General features: G+C 52.6%; 1 protein-coding gene across 8 annotated transcripts; it reads right to left on the bottom strand.

Moving 5' to 3' along the window:
* Positions 1 to 2: 2 nt before the first annotated feature.
* Positions 3 to 17,899, bottom strand: PPARD (peroxisome proliferator activated receptor delta). Of its 8 annotated transcripts, none has more exons than XM_052698052.1 (9): positions 17,809 to 17,825; positions 15,339 to 15,567; positions 14,509 to 14,594; positions 5,356 to 5,585; positions 4,624 to 4,775; positions 3,971 to 4,109; positions 3,065 to 3,267; positions 2,306 to 2,759; positions 3 to 1,901 (listed from the first exon to the last, which is right to left on the bottom strand). In XM_052698052.1, the coding sequence occupies exons 4-9, from the start codon at positions 5,489 to 5,491 to the stop codon at positions 1,654 to 1,656; spliced, it is 1,332 nt and encodes a 443-aa protein (XP_052554012.1). In that variant the 5' UTR covers positions 5,492 to 5,585; positions 14,509 to 14,594; positions 15,339 to 15,567; positions 17,809 to 17,825; the 3' UTR covers positions 3 to 1,653. The 8 variants fall into 8 exon arrangements, with proteins under 8 accessions (XP_052554012.1, XP_052554015.1, XP_052554011.1 ...); XM_052698055.1 differs by lacking the exon at positions 17,809 to 17,825 and adding an exon at positions 9,581 to 9,789 and having other exon boundaries at positions 15,339 to 17,549; XM_052698051.1 differs by lacking the exon at positions 15,339 to 15,567 and having other exon boundaries at positions 17,809 to 17,899.
* Between the last annotated feature and the right edge of the window lie 1,367 nt (positions 17,900 to 19,266).

Genomic DNA, 19,266 nt, shown 5'->3' with positions numbered 1-19,266 from the left:
GCTTAAATATTTAGTTCAGATTTATTTAAAGTCATCAGTTTGCAGACACTATTTATATTATTAAAAACACCTGGAGGTTTGTACTTCTAGCAAAAATATACATTTCAGTTTGAGGGTTGTTACACTGAAGGAAAGAGCAAAAAGTTCCCCAGGTGACCAACGCAGGGGTCCATGTGCCCTGGGGGTGCCACCGAGCTTTGGGGGCCAGCGGGGGCTTTGGGGACAGACCCCCATGCTGGGAGCAGCACACACCTCTGGTGCCTTCCCCAGAGGACTTCAAAGTGCTTTAGAAACGGTAACTCCTTAACAGCCCTGCAAGGTACGGCTGGGAGGTGAGGGTGGGGAAACTGAGGCACAGTGAGGAGGCAGAGGGCAGCAGCAGGTGTGGGATTGCCAGCCCAGCAGCATGGAGGGGAAGGCCAGAACCCAAAGCTGTCCCCAAGCTCAGGGTCTGGGTGGAACAGGGCAGGGGAAGCATCCCTCCCCCTTATGAATACTTGGTGCTTATACTGTGTTTTACAGCTGCAAAGCTCTTTGCAACCAGTACACTGATTGATTTTCATTCTCCCCTTCTGAGCAAAGGGCAGCCTGGCTCCCTTTCCTGGAGGGGGAAACTGAGGCACAGCCTTAAGCAGAGGGGCGAAGGCCACGCACACTTTGGTGGCAGCAACACCAGGTTGGGGTGCAGCGATCTCCTGCGCTCCCCAGTGCTGCTGTTCCTCCGTCAGGGCTGCTCTGCTGGTGCCGTGGATCACCAGATCTCTTCTGCAGAACCTTCCAGCCCGCGATGTGCTCCCTCCCCACAGCCCCACAAACACCCTGTCAGCACCCTGGGCTCTGTGGGCTGACCGTGACTTTCCCCATGCTGGTGTTGCTGAAGGCTTTGCTTGCTCTGGTGCTTGCAGGGAGCTTGCACAGCCATCTCATCCCAAACCTGCCCTGCGCAGACCTTTCTGGAACTCCTATCTGCACAGAACTGCCTGGGGAAGCAAAAGGATCACGGGCCTCAGCTCTGAAGGTGTATTCTTGAGTCAACCCCTTCCCTCCCCTCTTTGACACAGAGGTGCTAAGGGACAGGTTCCTCTGAAGTGGAGGCACTGGGAGCACAGAGAGGGGGGCTGCAGCCAAGGCTCTTTGCTAGGACAGCCATACACATCTTCAAATACGCCAGCTTTTCCTTGGGGAAGAGAAATACTTCCTTTTGTGCCACTGTCCTAAACTCCACAGCTCAGGACTACATCTTCAGAGTGCAATATGACAGACACACCCCAAGTGCTGCTGCTGCCCACGGGGAAACCACACCATGCTGGGGGCTCTCAACAACCACAGCAGCCCCCACTAGCCCCAAGCTGCTGCAGGAATCCCCTGTCCATGCCATGCAAACCACCCGGCTGCTCTGGAGGCCCCACAGTAATGGAAACAGTAGCTTATGATTTGCCTTAGTAAATTCATTAGTGTGTCAATGGAAGTCCCAAGCTACCAGGAGGTGACTGCAAAACCTTCCGGCGCCTTGCCCTATGTACCGTACATTGGAGTCGTGTAGAAAAGAGTTTCCAGTAGAAGAAATGGAAGACATGGGGAAAGGTTTTCTTTGTTTTTGTACAAAGAGTCTCGCTTGGAATCCATGGCTTCATTCTCATAAATAAGAGGTCCTTAGTACATGTCCTTGTAGATCTCCTGCAGGAGAGGGTGCAGGGAGGTCTCTGTCTCTGTCTTCTTGATCTTCTGCACCAGCTGGGCGTGCTCTGTCACCAGCTGCCGCAGGTCAGCCATCTTCTGCAGCAGCTTGGGGAAGAGGTACTGGGCGTCCGGGTGGTTGGACTGCAGGTGGAACTCCAGCGCTCGGAGGATGTTGTCTTGGATCTCCTCCACCTGCTTCACGTTCATCAGGCCGGGACGGTCTGTGGGGAGGAAGCATGGTAGGTGGTGTTATGTGGAGGCATGGAGATGGAGAGTGGAACCCACCCATAGTGACTCCAATCTGGTCAACCAAGAAAAGGGGGAAACTGCATGCCCTCAGATTGCACGTCCTAGAGCAGCTGATGAGAAAGGGATGGTACTTGGTCCAATTTTGGGAGTCAGAACTGTTCAGTTCTTCTCTCACCCCTCTAAGACTTGCAACCTATGGCATGGGGGTTAAACCAGATGAAACTTAAAGATCTCTTCCAACATAAACCATTCTATGATACTATGATAAGGCACCCATGCCTGATCTCTGCCAGCAAAGGCCCTGCTGAAGCACTGGGTTAGCTGCAGCCCGGCCCCTCCAGTCCCCATATCCCTGGGGGATTCTGTATCTGCTCACCTCCGCACAGGATAATGGCAGCCACAAACAGAGACAGGTCACTGTCATCCAGCTCCAGTGCGTTGAACTTCACAGCAAACTCAAACTTGGGCTCCATGATCTCGTTGAAGGGCTTGCGCAAGCTACGCAGGAACTCACGGGTCACGAAGCCATTCCCGTTGGCCACCAGCAGCCCATCCTTGTTCATGATAGAGGCCAGCATGGCAAAGATGGCCTCGTGCACCCCATACTTCAGCAGAGTCACTTGGTCATTCAAGTAGAGGCCTATGAAGCTGGGGATGCTCTTGGCGAACTCGGTGAGCTCCCGCACAGTTTCTACAGTGGTGCACTGGCAGCGATAGAAGACGTGCACACCAATCTCCTTGTAGGGGGGGATCCCATTCACCAGCTGTTTCCAGACCAGCCCCTTTTCTGCTTGCCACAGGGTGTCCATGTCATGGATCACAAAAGGCTGCTTGAAAAAGAAGAGAGTGGTCAGGAACCTGCTGCACTCATGCTCTGCCCAGGACACTCGCCTCTGCCTGTCCATTTGCTGCTCTCTCCTGCTGCTGCTAAGGGAGCACTGGCAAACGGCACCCACACACACGTGCACAAGTCTGAGGAGAGGTGGGAATTTTCCCAGCATGTGCAAGACATGTAACGACCACGTAGCAGGGAACTGGTGCACGTGCAGTAGTTACAGCAGGAGGAAGACGAGCCCAGAGAACAGCCCCCCCCACGGGCTGCAGCCAGCCCTGCCTGCCACTGGAGAGAACTTACTGGGGTGCTGCTGGCCTTCCCGGTCAAGATACCTCTTGCTTTCTTTTTGGTCATGTTGAAGTTTTTCAGGTAGGCGTGGTAGATGTGCTTGGAGAAAGCTTTCAGGTCGGCCACCTGGGGGTTCTGGCAGCTGATCTCACTTGCCGTCAGCCCAGCTACCAGCTTCCTCTTCTCTGCCTCCGGCATGCGGCCAAAGCGGATCGCTGCGAGGAGCAAAACCAGAGAATCAGACAACATAGCCTCCCATCTCCACTCATATGGGCTTTACCACAAGCCCTGCTTCCCACATAAACACCTTGGCTGGGCCAGAAGCAAGATGGTTCCACCTGAAGTTCAAAAATCCCAGCAAGCTGTGTGCCTAGTTCCCACCGGGCCAACACAAAAGGGAGAGCCATGTGCCAGCAGCCAGCCTGCATGGCAGGATGAAAAAGCCCATTCTGGTAGGAAAGAAATGGAAGATGAGGCCCAACGCCCTGCTGGGCTTGAAAGAAGCTGATTCCTTGGCAAGAAAAGTCACAGCGTAATGCAAGCTACATATGGCCTCTCCATGTGAATCACAGAACCATGGAATGGTTGGGTTGGAAGAGAGCTTACAGCCTCCTAGTCCTACCCCTGCTGTGGGCTGGGTACCCCCACCAGCTTAGGCTGCCCATGACCCCTTCCTCGCCTCAGGCATCTCTAGGGTAGGGGCACCCAAAGCATTGAGAAGCAGTGCCAGAGCCTTGCTGCCCTCTGGGTAAAAGATTTCCTCCTAAGATCTAACCTAAATCTCCCCTCTTTTAGTTTAAAATTGTTTCCCCTTGTCCTGTCACTATCTGCCCGTGAATCCTTGGGATGAAGAATTGCTCATGGGACAGATGGCCCAGGGCACCTCACCAGCATGCCCAGGAAAACAGTGACACTCACCATTATGTGACATGCCCAACGAGAGGCATTTCTGGAAGCGGCAGTACTGGCACTTATTCCGGTTCTTCTTCTGAATCTTGCAGCTTCTCTCACACTTTTCATATTCCAGCTTCATGCGGATCGTCCGGCGGAAGAAACCCTGCACAGAGTGGGATGAGGAGCAGGGAAACAAGGGAACAGCAGCGTTAGCACCCACACTTTAGGATCAGGCCAGTTTGTTATCCACAGCAGCTTCAAGGTTCATCCTCCAGTGGGTGTTTTCAGCACAGAGCCAACAAGGAGAGGTGGTGTGGTGGGAAAAGGGGTAGAGTGGGACTGGGTGTGTGATACTGCATGCAGCCAGCAGGGAGGGATGGAGGAACAGGCTGTGGGCCCCAGCCTGCAGGGAAGTCTGGCAGGGCCTCACTGCTAATGCAGCTCCGCTGGCATCTGGTGCGGGGGAAGGAATTTTAGAGGTGCGGCCAAGCTGTGGCCGGCGATCCCAGTGGGATAAACACACAGCTCATGGCTGATCTGCAGCACAGACAGCATCTAAGCCAAGGTCCCCATTGGGGTAGAAGGATTTGCTTTACAAAATAAAGCGTAACAAGCTAAGAAGTGGGACATGTTTGTCTGACCCAGGCTGAACCCCACGCTCCCATGGGAGGACGCACCTTGCAGCCCTCGCAGGCGTGCACACCATAGTGGAAGCCCGAGGCTTTGTCTCCACAGACTCTGCACTCCACGTTCAGCGCCCCCGAGGCCGTCTCCTCACAGCCCATCTGCAGTTGGTCTGACAGGGAGGGAGAGGAGCTCTGTGAAAGGTCTGCAAACACACAACAGAATCTGTCCTTCTGAGCAGCAGCCACAAGCACAGCATTGCACCCAACCCCACCAGAATGGGGCCGATGAGGCATTTCCAGCACCGCCTCCAGAGCTGTGTTGGGTGGTTAGCCTCTGAGATTAGGCACTGACCACAGGCTGATGCCATGTATGGAGCCACAGCGCTGTCAGAAGCTAAAAGGCTCCACATCAGTTCAGAAGGATCAGAAGGACTCTAGAGCTTAACTTTCGGCAGTGAAACCTCTCCACAAGTTTTGCAGTGTAGCTAGCATAACTCATACGATCAGTTTGCACTGAGGATTTAAAGAAGCAGACAAAGAATTGTTCTCAGCACCCTGGGAGACCTCCCCTCTTCAATATGCACACTCTGGGGCTCACCCCCACCTCCTGGCTCTATTTCCATCTCCCAGCCCACTGCCACCGGCTGTGTGGTGACTGCAGAGGAAGAAATAGATCCTCCATGCTTTGGTGCTCAATGAATTACTGCATGAGACCACCAGAAGCCCAGCTCTGTTCACGTGCAGGCCCTTCTCTGTGACTGTGGGGGATGTGGCTCCACTCACCGGTGTAGCTGCTCGAGGGCAGTGAGCTGTCTGGTCCTACACTTGGGTCCGAGGCTCCGCTAGGCACTGTCACTGCCTCTTCCTCTTCCTCCTCCTCTTCCCTGACCTCAGGTACTTCCTCCTGTAGTTGTTCCATAACTGATCACCCCTCAGTGCCAGGACTGCAATCCCTGTCATAGCTCTGGCATCATCCGCATCTATCCGAGATGGACCCTGCCAGTTGCACTAGCCTGCAGGCAGAGGGAGAGGCGTGTCAGTGCCATGGGTGCAGCCCCGCCATCCTGCTTTGCTTCGTGTCCTTTCCATGGTGACAAGCAGACCCTGGGTCTCCTTAAAGGCTGCTTTGCTGGAATCGTGTGTAAAGCCCAGCAGACTGATCCCGGGACAGCAACCAGCCCACAGCCCACAACCCAGGGACCAGAGGCTGGTGCTCCCCACCCTGCAGATCCCACAGCAGAGGCACCGCCCTGGGCAACGTCCCCTGCAGCCATCAGCACCCCGTGCTGTCACAGTGGCAGCCAAGGACGGGGTTTGGCACAGCCAGGACTACCGGAAGGGTTCAGATAGCACACGCTGCAGCTGCCAGCACAGAGCTCAGCTCCACACTGTCCTCAGCCCAGCGGCTGCAGGGGGCACAAGCAGGGCTCTGGGTCTGCAAGTCCCAGCCCCACACTGGGAGAGTGACAGCTTCCTGCCAGCTCCTTCTCTCCCACTCCTTCCCGTTACAGCAGTGGTGTTTATTTTCACTCCTGTTGTAACCAGCCCCGGCTCCTCTGCCAAGAGCCATTCAGCTGAGCTTGCTGCTGCTGCTCGTACAGCTGCGGGGCTGTGCTCAGCCATGGGTCTGGCTGCACAACCCAGCCCATGTCCTAATCCGGGGTTTCCTGTGGAGGATCAGCGTGGGCCCCTTCTCCCCGGGTCTCCTCTCCCTATTTGTAGTCATCCATCCCATTCCTGCTAGGCTGGTGCTGTTCCCAGCCCTGCTCAGTGCCCACATCCCAGCCTCCAGATCTCAACCCCTGCACTGAGTCCTGCTCCAGCAATTAATGCCTGAAGCCTGTTCTACACAGAGTGCAGCTATTTCCATAAAGGAGTTACTTTAAGGTAGAGAATCCAGATGCTCTATTTCCATCAAACAAGCCACTGACATCCAGCTTTTCCCAGGACAGCCACAGTTATCAGACTCCAGTTAAACTGTTAGCATCTTCATGCACTAAAGCGTGCACCTTGCTTGCAGCGGACTTGCACAAGGGCAACCCGTGAGCAAAGAGGTGCTGGTGGCACAGGGCTCCCTGGGCTACTTCGCCCTCCTGCAGCATCCCCCCCTCCTCTGTTCCCAGTCACTGGCACTTGTGCTGCAGCCAGCTCCTTGGGAAGCTGTCAGCACTGAGCAAGGTCAGATGGGCGAGCAGCAGCCAGTGCCAAGGGGGAGGACAAAATCTGCAGAGGGGAAGCTGAATGTCAGTGTGCTGCAAAGCCAGCAGCCAGGCACCCCAAGAGCTGGTGCCAGAACATAACCTGGGTCTGCTCTCACTTCTTCCCTGCATACCAGTTCAGAGCTGTGGAAACAGCACTGTGTCAAGGAACTGGGACTGTGGTGTTACCCACAGCTCTGTCATGAGCAGCAAAGGGGCACAGGGCTTGCAGAAGTGCTGTGTTCCCTGCCTGTGCCTCCTGGGCAGCACTGAGCAACCATTCAGGGCTGTGTTGTCCTTGGCCTCCACAAGCGCAGTGGGGCACACACGCAGGCAGGAAAACCTATTTGCTGGAGATAGAGGATAACAAGCTGAATCTGTTTAAAGTCTATATATAAATAAATGCACACACATCAGGGAAATGCTTTTTGTCTGGATAGCAGTCAGTAGGGTAGGATGGTAGAAGGAGGTCTATGAAGGACCTTGCACTCCAGGGCAGCAGCAAGCTCTCCCAGACCCACCAAAGCAACTCCAAGGCTGTGCTTAGAGTTGCTGTAGCTGCAGATGGCTGTGCAAACCCCAGGGGTGTGAGAGAACAGAGGACAGGACACATCTGACAGCAACAGCAGACTCCAGCAGAGGTGTCCCATGTCAGCGAGGGCAGGACAAGGATATGTATCCCACCCACGGGGAGAGAAAAGCTTTTACCAGAAAGTTCTGAATGTATTGTTTTAATATCTTCTTGCAGGCCAAGAGCAGAGGGGAGCTGCGGGAGCTGTTTGCACACCTGCCTTTCCCTGAGCCCTTCCCCAGTTTTCCAAACAAGGGAAATAGAGAGAGGGGGGGAGGCATTAATTTCAGCCAGGCTTTCAGCAGATGAAAGGCAGCAGGGATTGTGCCCACACTGCAAGGTGCTGGGCATGGCCCCGCATTGCTGCAGGGGATGTGCAGACCCCAGACCCTCTGACTTTGGGAGTGAAGGCAGCAGCCAAACACAGAGACCTCCAAGCCCTTCTATGCTTTCAGCTGAAGGATTGAGTGTAAAGAACAAGCCAGCACTGGCTTGATTAAAATCAGTGCAACAGCTTCTTTGACTCCATTTAGTGCTGGATTCTTCTGGCACGTGCAGAGAGGACAGAGAACTATGCCAGCCTCCAGGACGCTTCATTCAGTCCCAGGCACTGGGGAGATCCCCTCCTGCCAGCCCCAACAAAGGCGTGCCTCTGAGGGCAGAAAGTGTTTGCAGAGGATCACATAGCAGCAGCCATGAGCACAAAGGGGATGTGCTGCCTACTGCAGGCCCCCTGGTTCAGAGTGGGGTGGCTGAGCTCCATCTCTCTGAGAGGACAGAGGGACAGTGGGGGACCCAAGGGGTGACACCCAGGATGGCTGTGTGGAGGGCAGAGGATGCCCAAAGGATCCTTCTCATCTCCAGGAGCTCCTTCCCCACTTGATGCCTGCAGCCCAGGCATTTTAGGGTGTGAGAAGTGCCCACTGCCCTGCAGGGTGTGCAGAAGGGCTGCAAGGGATGTGACGGAGCAGCCCAGTTCCTCATCACTGCACACAGAGACATGCATTCCAGCACAGACACTGAGGGGCTGGCAGCCACCAAATTAAAACAAAGTGCTCAAAATTAGAAGGACTTCATCTTTAAAGCAGGTGTAGTTTTGCTGAGGGTGAGCTCCAAAAAAAAAAAAAAAAGCAACCTCAGCATGCTCACTGTGATGGAGAGAACTCTCCCACCTCTATGCCCCTCACAATTGTTTCTTATTCAGACAGGGTTGGAGGCAGCTCCATGTCCAGTCCCCACTGCATGCTGCATTGTCACCACGTGTGTCTCCTCCTTGGAAGACGGAAGCTTCCAGGCAAAAGAAAGTGCCAGAAATGGCCCAGGCTTCTCGAGGGACGGCTCACAATGTCGACCTGCTCCAACAGTTGTTTGGCTTACCGTAAAGGAGGTCGCAGGGAGCCCCGAAAGGAAACCAATTCACCATGGAAGCACATTTCTGTGCTCATTTGGAGAAAAAAATTAAAACAAATTCATCCAAATGCACATCCTGTTGATTGTGCATTCAGCACTGCATGGGAGCGTTTTCTCAGATGGAGTGCACACTGAATACACACCAAAAAACCAAACTGATTTCCATTAAAGAAAACTGGTTGACTCTTATTGGCCATTATTTGTAGACATCCCTTGGATTGTGTCACCATTTCCGAACTCTGCTGATCAAGTACCAGTTTTTGTTCCTCCTCCTTCACGTCACCTATTGCTAATAAAAGCCAAATAATAGCTAAGCAGATGCTGCAACACAGGAAAGGTAACCAAGTGCAGAAAACCAGGAGACGCAACCATTGAAAACATGTTTGTTTTTTGTTCCTGAAAGATCAGCACGCCTCCTCATTAGCTAATGAGATCCCAGAAGCACTTATTACTTAAGTGTTTCCTCCCTCACTCAGAAGCCTTGGCTGCAAGGCAGGCTCCGTGCAGGAATAAACAACTGGAGCTGGCGAGGCAGAGAAAGCATCTGCCCCAACACTATGGATGTCCATTCCTTGTCCTTTCCTCCACTGCTGCTGTCTGCTTTTCACCAAGTATAACCCAGCCAGCTAAGCATCAGGTGCTGCCTGAGCTGCTATTACTGTGTTGCTGCTAATTACTCAACAACATATGACAAAGGAGTACAGGAGATTCCCCTGCTTGCCTCAAGCTGCCAGGCTTGCCAATGAATCACACATCAGCCACATGCTACAACTCATCCACTTCCTGGATACTGAGGAAGAGAAATAAGTCAAAGAGTTGTGAAACTCACTGGATTCTTCTCTTTTTGCATCACAGCTGTCCCCAGAACCAGGTCAATGCACTCCAAAAGGAACTTCCTGCTTTCTCACTAGTGCTGGGTTTTTTTGGAGGGCAGGACCTGCAGGAGGGGCTGCTCTTCCTTTTCAATTCATCTTCCAGAAGCTGCAAAGATACCTCTGGCTCCAGGGGCTCCAAGACATATCTGATGTGCTGCAAAACCTGTAGATGACACATACTGGATGAGTGTTTGTGCTTCTACAGGATCATCCCTACACAGCTCACCTGCTTTCCAGAAAGAGGCTCTCTGCCCTCTTCAGCCTTGGAGCTCCACAGCTCCCTTTTGCAAAAGGGGTGGAAGTAGGATGGGTACCAAAGAGCTGAATGCTCACCAGCTCACAGCAAATCCTGTCAACCCCCATACCTCCATTTCCTTCATCATCAAAAATAATAATAATTGAGTTCTGTAGTGCTTCCTTCCTCGTCCTTTCTTTGCTGCATTAGCTCACAGAGACGTCATGTTTTGGACCTCAATGCCAAGTGTCATTGTTTGTTCCCATGTTATGGATTTGGACACCTGTTCCCAGTCACGCTCGCAAGCCTCGCCTGCCCCAGGTCAGTACACCATGCTGCTCATTCCCATATGAAATGTTTCCAGGATTGCTTTCAGCAAGTAAACTGCCAAGTCTCACGCTGGAAACTGCCAACTGATATTTGTGTTTTGCTGTCAACTCAGGACAGCCCAGAGTGGGCAGGGGATGTGTGCGGCTGAGTGATGGGACGAGGAGCACATCCAGGAAACAAGCAGCTACCAGAAAGGTGACACCTTCTCAGTACTGGAAAGTGCACAGATGTGTCGTCATTTGAGAAGATCATTAAGTTTGGTAATGAGAGAGGACCATCCCTGCTCACACCAGGGCACAGCAGAGGTGACATGACCTGTCCTGTGATGCTGGGCAGCGCTTTGCCCGGCTGCCTGTGGGTACGTTGGCTGTGGGATGGCGTGCTGCTGTGGGCCAGCAGCTTGGCTGCAGCATGCCTATACAAGCACTGCAAAACAAGCTTGCTCCACGCTGCATGAACAGGCTGCCAGGGAAGAAGACGCTGCTGTTCTCTGGAGGCCACGTGCTGCAGGAGGACAGTGCTTTGGGCACATTGCATTGAGCTCAAACCGCTTCTAGTGCTGGGAGGGACGCAAGGCAGCTTGTGAAGCTGTCAGGACGCGCGGTATCCTGACCCCACATGCCCATCCTGCTGCCAATGTAGAGCCAGTGCCCAGCATCAGGCTTGCTTTTACATCCCTGCTTCCTCTCTGGAAGTGCCCAAGAAGCAGCCTGGGAACACTCCCCTTTACCATCCCAAAGGGAAATAAAGTCATCACTCTCTGAACCTCCACGTTCTGCTGCATTTGCTCCAAGGTGCTGGCTTTGCTTACAGAACCCTCGTCCACCGATCCACAGCAGGCCACGTGGGAGGATCTGGTTTCAAGAACACCAGTAATTATAGAACAGAGCTGACGGGAGGAGCTCGCAGGAACAGCAGTGAGGTTCCCAAGGCAAACAACAGGCACAAGCTCAGAACTGCACTTAAAGGGAAATCCAGGAAAGCAGTAAGTGCAGCAAGTTGCCTCTGCAAACTCCAGAGTCAAGGAGCACGTATCTGTGGGAGCACTGGGTGGCAGTGAGTGTGGCTGCCCTACAACAGCACTGCAATCAGAACATGGCACGGTTTCCCTCAAAGCCTCTGTGTCACTGGGACACCAGTGAGTGTCCTCACAGGGCGATCAGAACCCTGGAAAAGCAACGGGAAAACAGAGAAACACAGCAGCAGGCCACTGCTCTGAGTCACTGGAGCCAAATTTGGCAGGAGCCAAGTACCCAGCAAGACCTAAAACCAGGCAGCAGGTACTCCCAAATCCAGGAAACCAGCCACAAAAATATCATCAAACCTTTCTGCAGTGATTGAGATCCCCTGTGCTAAAGCTACCAGTCTGTAAGCTTGCTATGCTTACACTTGGACTCCCAGCAATGCACTACATATTTTGTAGACCGTAGCAAAATATCCTGAGCACTCGGCATGCAGCCCTGATCCCAGGACACAGCTGACAGTGAGCAATTATGCCCAGGCACGGGTTCAGATGATTCAGCACAGCCTGGGAACGTCCGCACCGAAGTGGTTGGAACAAATTGCCACGCTCGTTTCATCTCCCCTTCAACCACAGAAAGGGAGAGAGAGAGAGCAAATTTGACTGCATCCAGAGAGCATTAAAATAACTTTGTTGCACAAAGTAGTTCAACACCCTCTCAGAGATCTGGAGGAGAGATGTTTCCTTACTATTTTTGGCTACGCTCTGTGTAGCAAGAGCTGAGGGAGGAGCAGAAGTTTCCCTGTTTTCAACCGCGATAGGATCAGTGACCCCAGCCAAGGAGAGGATCTCAGCATGCTCCTGACTGCTTGGACTTCTGCCTCGGCTCCTAGAGAACAAAACACTGTAGCAAAGCCTCAGCACCTTTGGTAATACCCTCACCTCTTGGGCACAGCTGTGAGCCCAATACACAGAGCTCCCAGGACCTCCCCAGCCCCAACCCCACACTTACGCATGCACACCATCAGCTCTTTTCTGATGTCCCTAAGTCACACAAATAACCCCTCCTCACAGATATGAGAACCCACAGACTTTTTGCATCAGCCCTCACAGGGTTGACAGCTTACATGGTCCCACAGCTCTGGTAAAATCCATAAAAATCAGCATAGTGTTAAGAACAATTTTAGGTACTATAAGGCACATTTCAGATTTTCATTAAGATGAAATTGAGACTTGCATTAAAAACAAAAACATCAGACCGGATCGAGACTTGAGCACCACTGAGGTGACGCATCTCCCCTGTTCCCTCTTTAGCCTGACAACACCTTTCCTAGAGAGACATTTACTACCAGCAATACGACTCAGAGCAAAGTTCGCCTTAACAGATCACCAGAAAAACCCCAAAACTTCCCTATCAACTTAGATAAGAAAGGTCACCTGCCCTTATAAACCATCATATCCATTCCTTATCTGAATTCCATACGTCATTGGGTTGAACTTGCATGTTCTATTTTTTCCTATGCAGAGTTGCAATTCACAAACAGGCAAACCAGAAAAACACAGCACGAGGGCACTGTTTCTGGTTAACACCAGCACCATCTGGCTGCTGCTATCCACAAGCCAGAAAGATGCCCTGCTGAGAACCCAGCAACAGGAGCGACGTGTTTCTGACTTGTATGCTTTCATCTTGACACCTCTGTCAGGTCAGGATTCCCTGCAAACTGCAGCCTCAGATTTGCCTTTTGAGCAAGATCTGTTGGAGGGGTTTCCCAAGGAAGCACCCCAGCACATACCTGACCCTTGTGATGTTCATGTTCACAAGCTCTTGAAGGACACAGACACGTGTCAGACACTGTGATCACAACAGTAATTTTAGAGCATTACTGGAAACTAAGACCCATCTCAAATCAGTTCTGCTCTGTTCTTGCAGTAAGGCAGCAGTCCATCGAAAAGCATTCATTCCTGGGTCTACAGGGTTCATACTGGCATCAATTGCAATACTCTATGAAAACTAACTTCCTAGGCATTCTGCCAATGCAAATGTGTTCTAGAGTACAAGATTAAAGAAATAAAATAGCTGTTCTACTGAAGAATCCCATTTGTACTCACTATGGAAATCACTTGTGCCTGTCTTGACTTTGCCAGAGTCTCAAAAATTTCTGCAATAGTGACAAGTAGCATCTCTGAACAGTGATAATTCTAAAAAAAATAGAGACTTCTCTTCTCTGCAGCACCTTATGCAAAAGCAGACCCATGGCAGCCAATACAAACGACAAAACAAGCCCACACCCCTGAAATCCCATAGTGAGGGCAAGCCTGACTGCGCTCCAGCAGCAAATAATCTCTTAGCCATGAGCACTCGAACAGCATCGCACCCGATTAAAAATCACTTGCCTGTCAGCTCCTGCTGCCTGAAGGAAGCTGTGAGCCCTTACTGTGCCAATCTCTTAGTCTCTAAGAACACAGTAGACTTGCAGTTCATAATTGAAAAGCCACAGCAGAAACATTCCCCCAAACACAACAAGATGTACTGTACAAAAATACAGATTTGTCAACAGACAACACTCTCGAGAGGAGACCATTAACATCAGCAAGCAATTCTGCACAACAATGCTTCCCTGATCAACACAGCCTCATGTGGCTCATTACAAAATCCTCTCCATACACTGCAAAGTTCCTTGGAAGTCCACGTTCCAAATGCCAGCACTGAGAGAGCAGAACAGTTGCATAAACTTTAAGAGACATTTTATAACTTAGCCCCATCTCCATCCAGCTGAATACATCAGATGTGTGCTGTGGCAGAAATAAACCCACCCCCTCAGCACAGACAAGCAAGCGACCATCCTGAGGAACTTGAGCATCACCACGGGCAGCACTGGAGTCTGAGCCACGTCCTCTATTGCAGGGCTGAACAGTAATAACCCGCTCAGTTTTGCCTGAGTAAGCAGTCATGCAGTAGCAGATGTTGTCGACATTGGTGCCAGATTGCGTGAGCGATACGTAGGTGATCATTTACCTAAGTGCAGTCCTCTCCAATTTAAAAGGCAATTTCAATTGTAAAAACCATGAAGTAACCAAACACTGTTATACTTCGAAAGCAGCTGTTGGCTCAGAGGAACGGGGTTAGACCACAATGCTTAAAGCGCACGCCTCAGCAGAATCCAGAAAGACCACATTCAGAAACTGAGCAAAAAGTAAGGCACAGGATTTAGAATTAAGAAGCAACTTCAGAACGTCTCTGCTCACGGGGAAAAGTGAGACTTGGTGAAAGCTCTTCCTCGGCTCTTCCCTACCCCAGGTTTTAATAAAAATAAGCAGCGTGCTTTTCAGACCTGAAGGCAGACGGGAAAAGTTACCTCTCTGCAGCTGTCCCTGCCTGCCCGCCGCTGAGAGCCGCCGTTCCGTTACCATGTCAGCATGGAGAGCTGGGGACCAGAGTGATCTGCAAGAGAACACAACACGGATTTCCACAGCTGTGCTGAAGGCCAGATATTTATGCCGCTGGGAGAACTGGGACAGATCCAGCGACGTCTCTGAAATTTAAACACACACTCCCTCTGCTGCGCGCTGCAGCCACTTGCTGGGGTGAGTTTCTCTCAGCCACTGTGTTGCCTTCCCCTTGTGCTGGCCACATTTGCAGCTCCATTATCCCCAATTTTTGTGACTGTGTGCAAAGTTGATGTTAAAACATAGAGCTCATTGAAAAAATCTGCTACGGCCATGAGGTGGTTTGCTTTCTTGACCTCCTTGGGAGGCTGCATGAGAGTTACTGCAACTTTAATGAACCTCTCCGGTTCTTGAAACTTAAGGATTTACCAGAGTTCACCCCTCTTGGTTTTCCTGATAGTGTTGCAAATAACTGCAGGCACAGGAGAGCAGTCAGAGACCACTGCTGGGGGAAAAGAAAAAAAAGTCTTGAAGACTTTGAACGAGAGGACTTACAGAAAATATGCTCTATTTTTAGACAGTTATGCAGACTAACTGGACTAACACTAAACAAAGATGCTGTGAACATGATGCTACTTGAACCCACGTACCCTCCCTGACATTGCACAGGCTTAGCTGCTCCTCCCACCCTGATGGAAAAGCCCCGTTCTGCAGCACTGCCCCTTCCAACAGCAGCAGGCTCCTGAGGCAGCCCAGCACTGATCCCACACCTGCAAACTGCAGCCTCTCCTGCACCTACCTCCCAGCTCCAACAGGCGCCAGGAGTTACAGATACTCATGACGACGCCAAGGAAGAAGCAAATCTGTCCCAAAAGCCAAAGCAACAATTTGTTGTGCTCTCGGAGAGGCTTACAGGGTGGGCATGGAGCAGGCTGATCAGCACCAGGCACATCCAGGGGAGGGCACAAGCCTGGAGAATAATCCCCGTCCTTTGGAGCAGAGCGTCAGTCCCAACACAATCTCTCTTCCTAGCAGTAATATAAAAGTACAGATAATACAAAGATCAGCCCCTCCAAAGCAAGCGATCACCTCTGCTCTGCAGGGAGAGGCTGTGGCACAGTGGTGCTGCACACATGCAGATGTCACCAAGGGGAGGGCACAGGTCCTGCAGCCAGCCCTCTGCTCCAGCAGGGCAGTCAAGCACCCACCACAGCTCCACGGTCATAGCAGAGTGCTGTGGCTGCAGCAGGCTTCAAATCTCACCCCAAAAACAGAAGGTGGTTTTTCCCACCAAACATAAAGACAATGTTCTTCATTAACTTCCTGATGAGGAAAGGTAATAAAGTTATTACATCCCCACTGGCACATCAGGAGCTGGCTTACTTCGTTTCCACCAGCAGTAAAACCCATCCCCAACTCGGTAACAAAGTTGACAGTGTTAACCAACATATGAATCATGTACAGAGTGCACAAATCACACCCTGGGCTTGCCCCCAGCACAGGGCAGAGCGCTCACTGCTGCTGCCAGAGATCTGAGCACTAAGACTAAATCACCAGCTCACCTTGTGCAGCTGGCAGGCAAGTGCCAGGGCATGCCCAGCACAGCGTGCACAATGCACTGCTTGCACCAGCTCAGCAGGGTGCAGAGGGAGCTGCCAGCACATCAATCCTGAAAGCTTCCTCCTGCAGTTTTGGATGATAAGTCATAAGGAAAACTCACACCCGACATGTTTGTGTCAGCCAGGGAAAAGGATTCTCCTGAAGGCAGCAAGGAGTTTACACAGTGAGACTTCTGAGACCAAAAACTAGAAGTACAACATGGGCTGATGTACGAGGGTGACCAACTTGCACCTTCAGTCCTCCTGCACTGTAAATCTTCAGCCCCTCACACAGGGCTGCCCTAGCAGAGTGAGCACGAGGCCTCCTGGCCCAGCTGCTGGAGGTAAGAAGGCCAAGGCTGCCTGGAAGGAGGAAACCACACTGGGTTTGAAGTTCCAAGACACAACGCAGCTGATGGCCAGCAGATGCTGTGAGCATCACTGCACAGGGTTGGTCTGCTCTCTGCTCCAAGCTGCATCTTCAGCCACTGAGCCTCTCTGTGCCCTGATTTCCCATCCAGGGGCACTACAGCACAACACTCCTACCTCGTAAATATTTTGTGAGGCCTAATTCATTGCCTTGTGTAAATAAGCTGGAGTCCCATAAACAAATCAGGCAGGTAAGCATTATCTGAGGTGGAGTCAGCACACAGAAACCTTTGAAAGTATAATAAGGCCAGGAGGCATTTTGACCACAAAAAAAAAGGAGAGGTCAAAACAGTTGGATGCAAAAGCAGGATCCTTGTTGCTTGTGATGACAGCCCTTGGAGGTGGCCAACAAAGAGGGAAAAAACACAACAGGTTGGAAATAAAAAACAAAAGAGGGAAGTGGGAGGTGAAAGAAAATCACATCTCGTTCAGAGGCCCTGCCTCCTACTTCTGCACAATGCTTTACCTTTCACCTGGGACTTTTTACAAGTGCTTCTCAAGCTCGTTAAAAGCTCCAGTCCACCCAGTCAGCAGAGCTGGTGCCACCACAGGGCAGAGCCCCCCTGGGGGAGGGTGCAGCCCAGCAGGGACTGCTTGGTCTACAGCCAGTGTGGATAAAGGTGGCAGCCCTTTACGCCATCACTGCAGAAAATCACAGGGAGTGGCAGCAAGGATGGGACCCCTGCTTCCCTACCACAGAGGCCAACAAAGCTGCCTGGGGGAGCCCCTGGGGAAGGACATCCACAGAATCACCAAGGTTGGAAAAGACCTTCAAGATGATCCAGTCCAACCATCCACCCATCACCAACACTAAACCACATCCCTCAACTCAAAATCCAAACGTTCCTCGATCCCCATCCTTTTGCTTCTCCTTCCTGCCCACATCCCAGCAGAGCACCTCAAGGGTCCCCTGAAGCCACACATCTTTGGGGACACGCCTGTCCCTGACCCCCAGCCTGGCCATCTCCCCATTGCAAAGAGCACCTGCACCCTCATTAACCCACTGTCCCCACCTCCAAAGAGCCCCTCATCCCTCAGGAAGCCCTCAGCAAGCCGTCCCAGCCCCTCACGTAGCTCTCAGGATCCCCCCCCGCGCACCCTCCCCTCCCACGACAGCCCCGCTCCCCCCGCCACCCTACAGCCCCCCACCCCCACGTGCTCACAGCACCCCACACCAAATCCCTACGCCCCTCCGTGCTGCTCCCGCCCCGTGTCCCCTCGCGACCCCCGCCCTGTCCTCACCTCCCGTGACGGCCCCGCTCCCGTCCCGCAGCTCCACCGCCGCCGCTGCCCCCCGCAGCCTCACGTCACCGCGCCCGCCCTGACGCCACCGCATTCCCAGCGCCCCGCAGCCAATCGGAGCAGCCCGGAAGTGAGTACCGCGTCACCACGGCAACGGCCCAAGCTCGCCCCGCCTCCTCTCTGTCGCACGGCGCCCCCTGGCGGGCTCAGGACCCGCGTACCCTCGCGTGAAAGGCGCGGGGTATCATGGGAAATGTAGGAGCTGCCCGCGGGCGCGCTAAGTAAAGAGGGGGGGTGGAGGCACAAAATGGCGCCGGGGGGTGGGGGCGCCTGGCCTGGAGAGCTATGGGGCTTCCCCTCCGCTCCCCAGCACCTCCCTCTCGTTCTGCTCTTATACTGTGCTCAAAGTTCTTGGACTGGGCTGAGCTTACACCCTCATGCCTTGGGTAAACCACAGTGCTGGCTGATGGAATCAGTGGTGGTATGTTTTAAAGCACAAGCCTCATTCGTGCTGTGGTTGATGATGCCCCTCATTAATGAGATGTAACCACAATTAAGAACAAGCCTGGCACTGCTTTCAGGGAGTTACAGAGAGCTACACTATCTCTCCTGAGCTTCTTCCAGACTAAATCCCAGTTCCCTCAGCCACTAGTCGTTAGATTTGTGCTCCAGACCCTTCACAGCCTTGCCCTTCTCTGGATGTGCTCCAGGGCTTTGATGTCTTTCTTGCAGTGAGGACCTCCTTGCAACCTTTCTGCAGGAGTTTATTCTTAGGGTGAGGTGCTGGTGCGCATCCCAGCACTGCACGCCCGCTGCTGACTCAGGCAGGTTGCTGCTCCTGAAGGATGGGACAGGCCTGGCTGCTCGCAGCTTGGCAGCTGACCAAAGGCAGTGCTGACAATGGAGCCTGACGTTCCTTCCACGCCTGTTCTCATAGCATTAATTCTGGTGCACAGGAACTAGGCTGTTCAGAGCAGAAGCTACATTCTGATGAGTTGCTTTTAAAGAAAGTTGGTGCAACCCTAGAGCTGCTGAGAGGTGATGGCACGGTCACCCCCGCATGCCTCCTAGGGTCATAGAGCCCTTCTGACAAAGCTGAGGTTGTGTGGAGGTGGCTCTTTTCCTCCTGGCATAGGTGTGGCATGGCACCAATCCTAACACCGCTCAGGGAAAAGGTTGAGCTAATGGGCTGATGAAGGATGGTGCTGCCTCCCATCAGCACATTTCCACCCAGCCCATTTCCTTCCCGCACGCTCCTGGTTCCTCCCTCTGCCTGAGGGTCTCATAGGGCTGCAACTGCTGTGCTGGGGTCACCTGGGGAGCTGCAGGGATCAGTGCCACACTTCGATGCAAGAAATGGCACACTGTCATATCAGAGCCAGGCAGAGACTCCAGGTCTGCCTGGAGACTGTGTAGGGCTGTCACGACCATACAGCACTGCTCAATATCCCGCAGTAC

This window comes from Tympanuchus pallidicinctus, unplaced genomic scaffold (assembly GCF_026119805.1).
Source record: "Tympanuchus pallidicinctus isolate F22 unplaced genomic scaffold, pur_lepc_1.0 scaffold32, whole genome shotgun sequence".
NCBI lineage: Eukaryota > Metazoa > Chordata > Aves > Galliformes > Phasianidae > Tympanuchus > Tympanuchus pallidicinctus.
The sequence above is the reverse complement of the archived record's forward strand: the minus strand, read 5'-3'. Positions and strand labels throughout refer to the sequence as shown.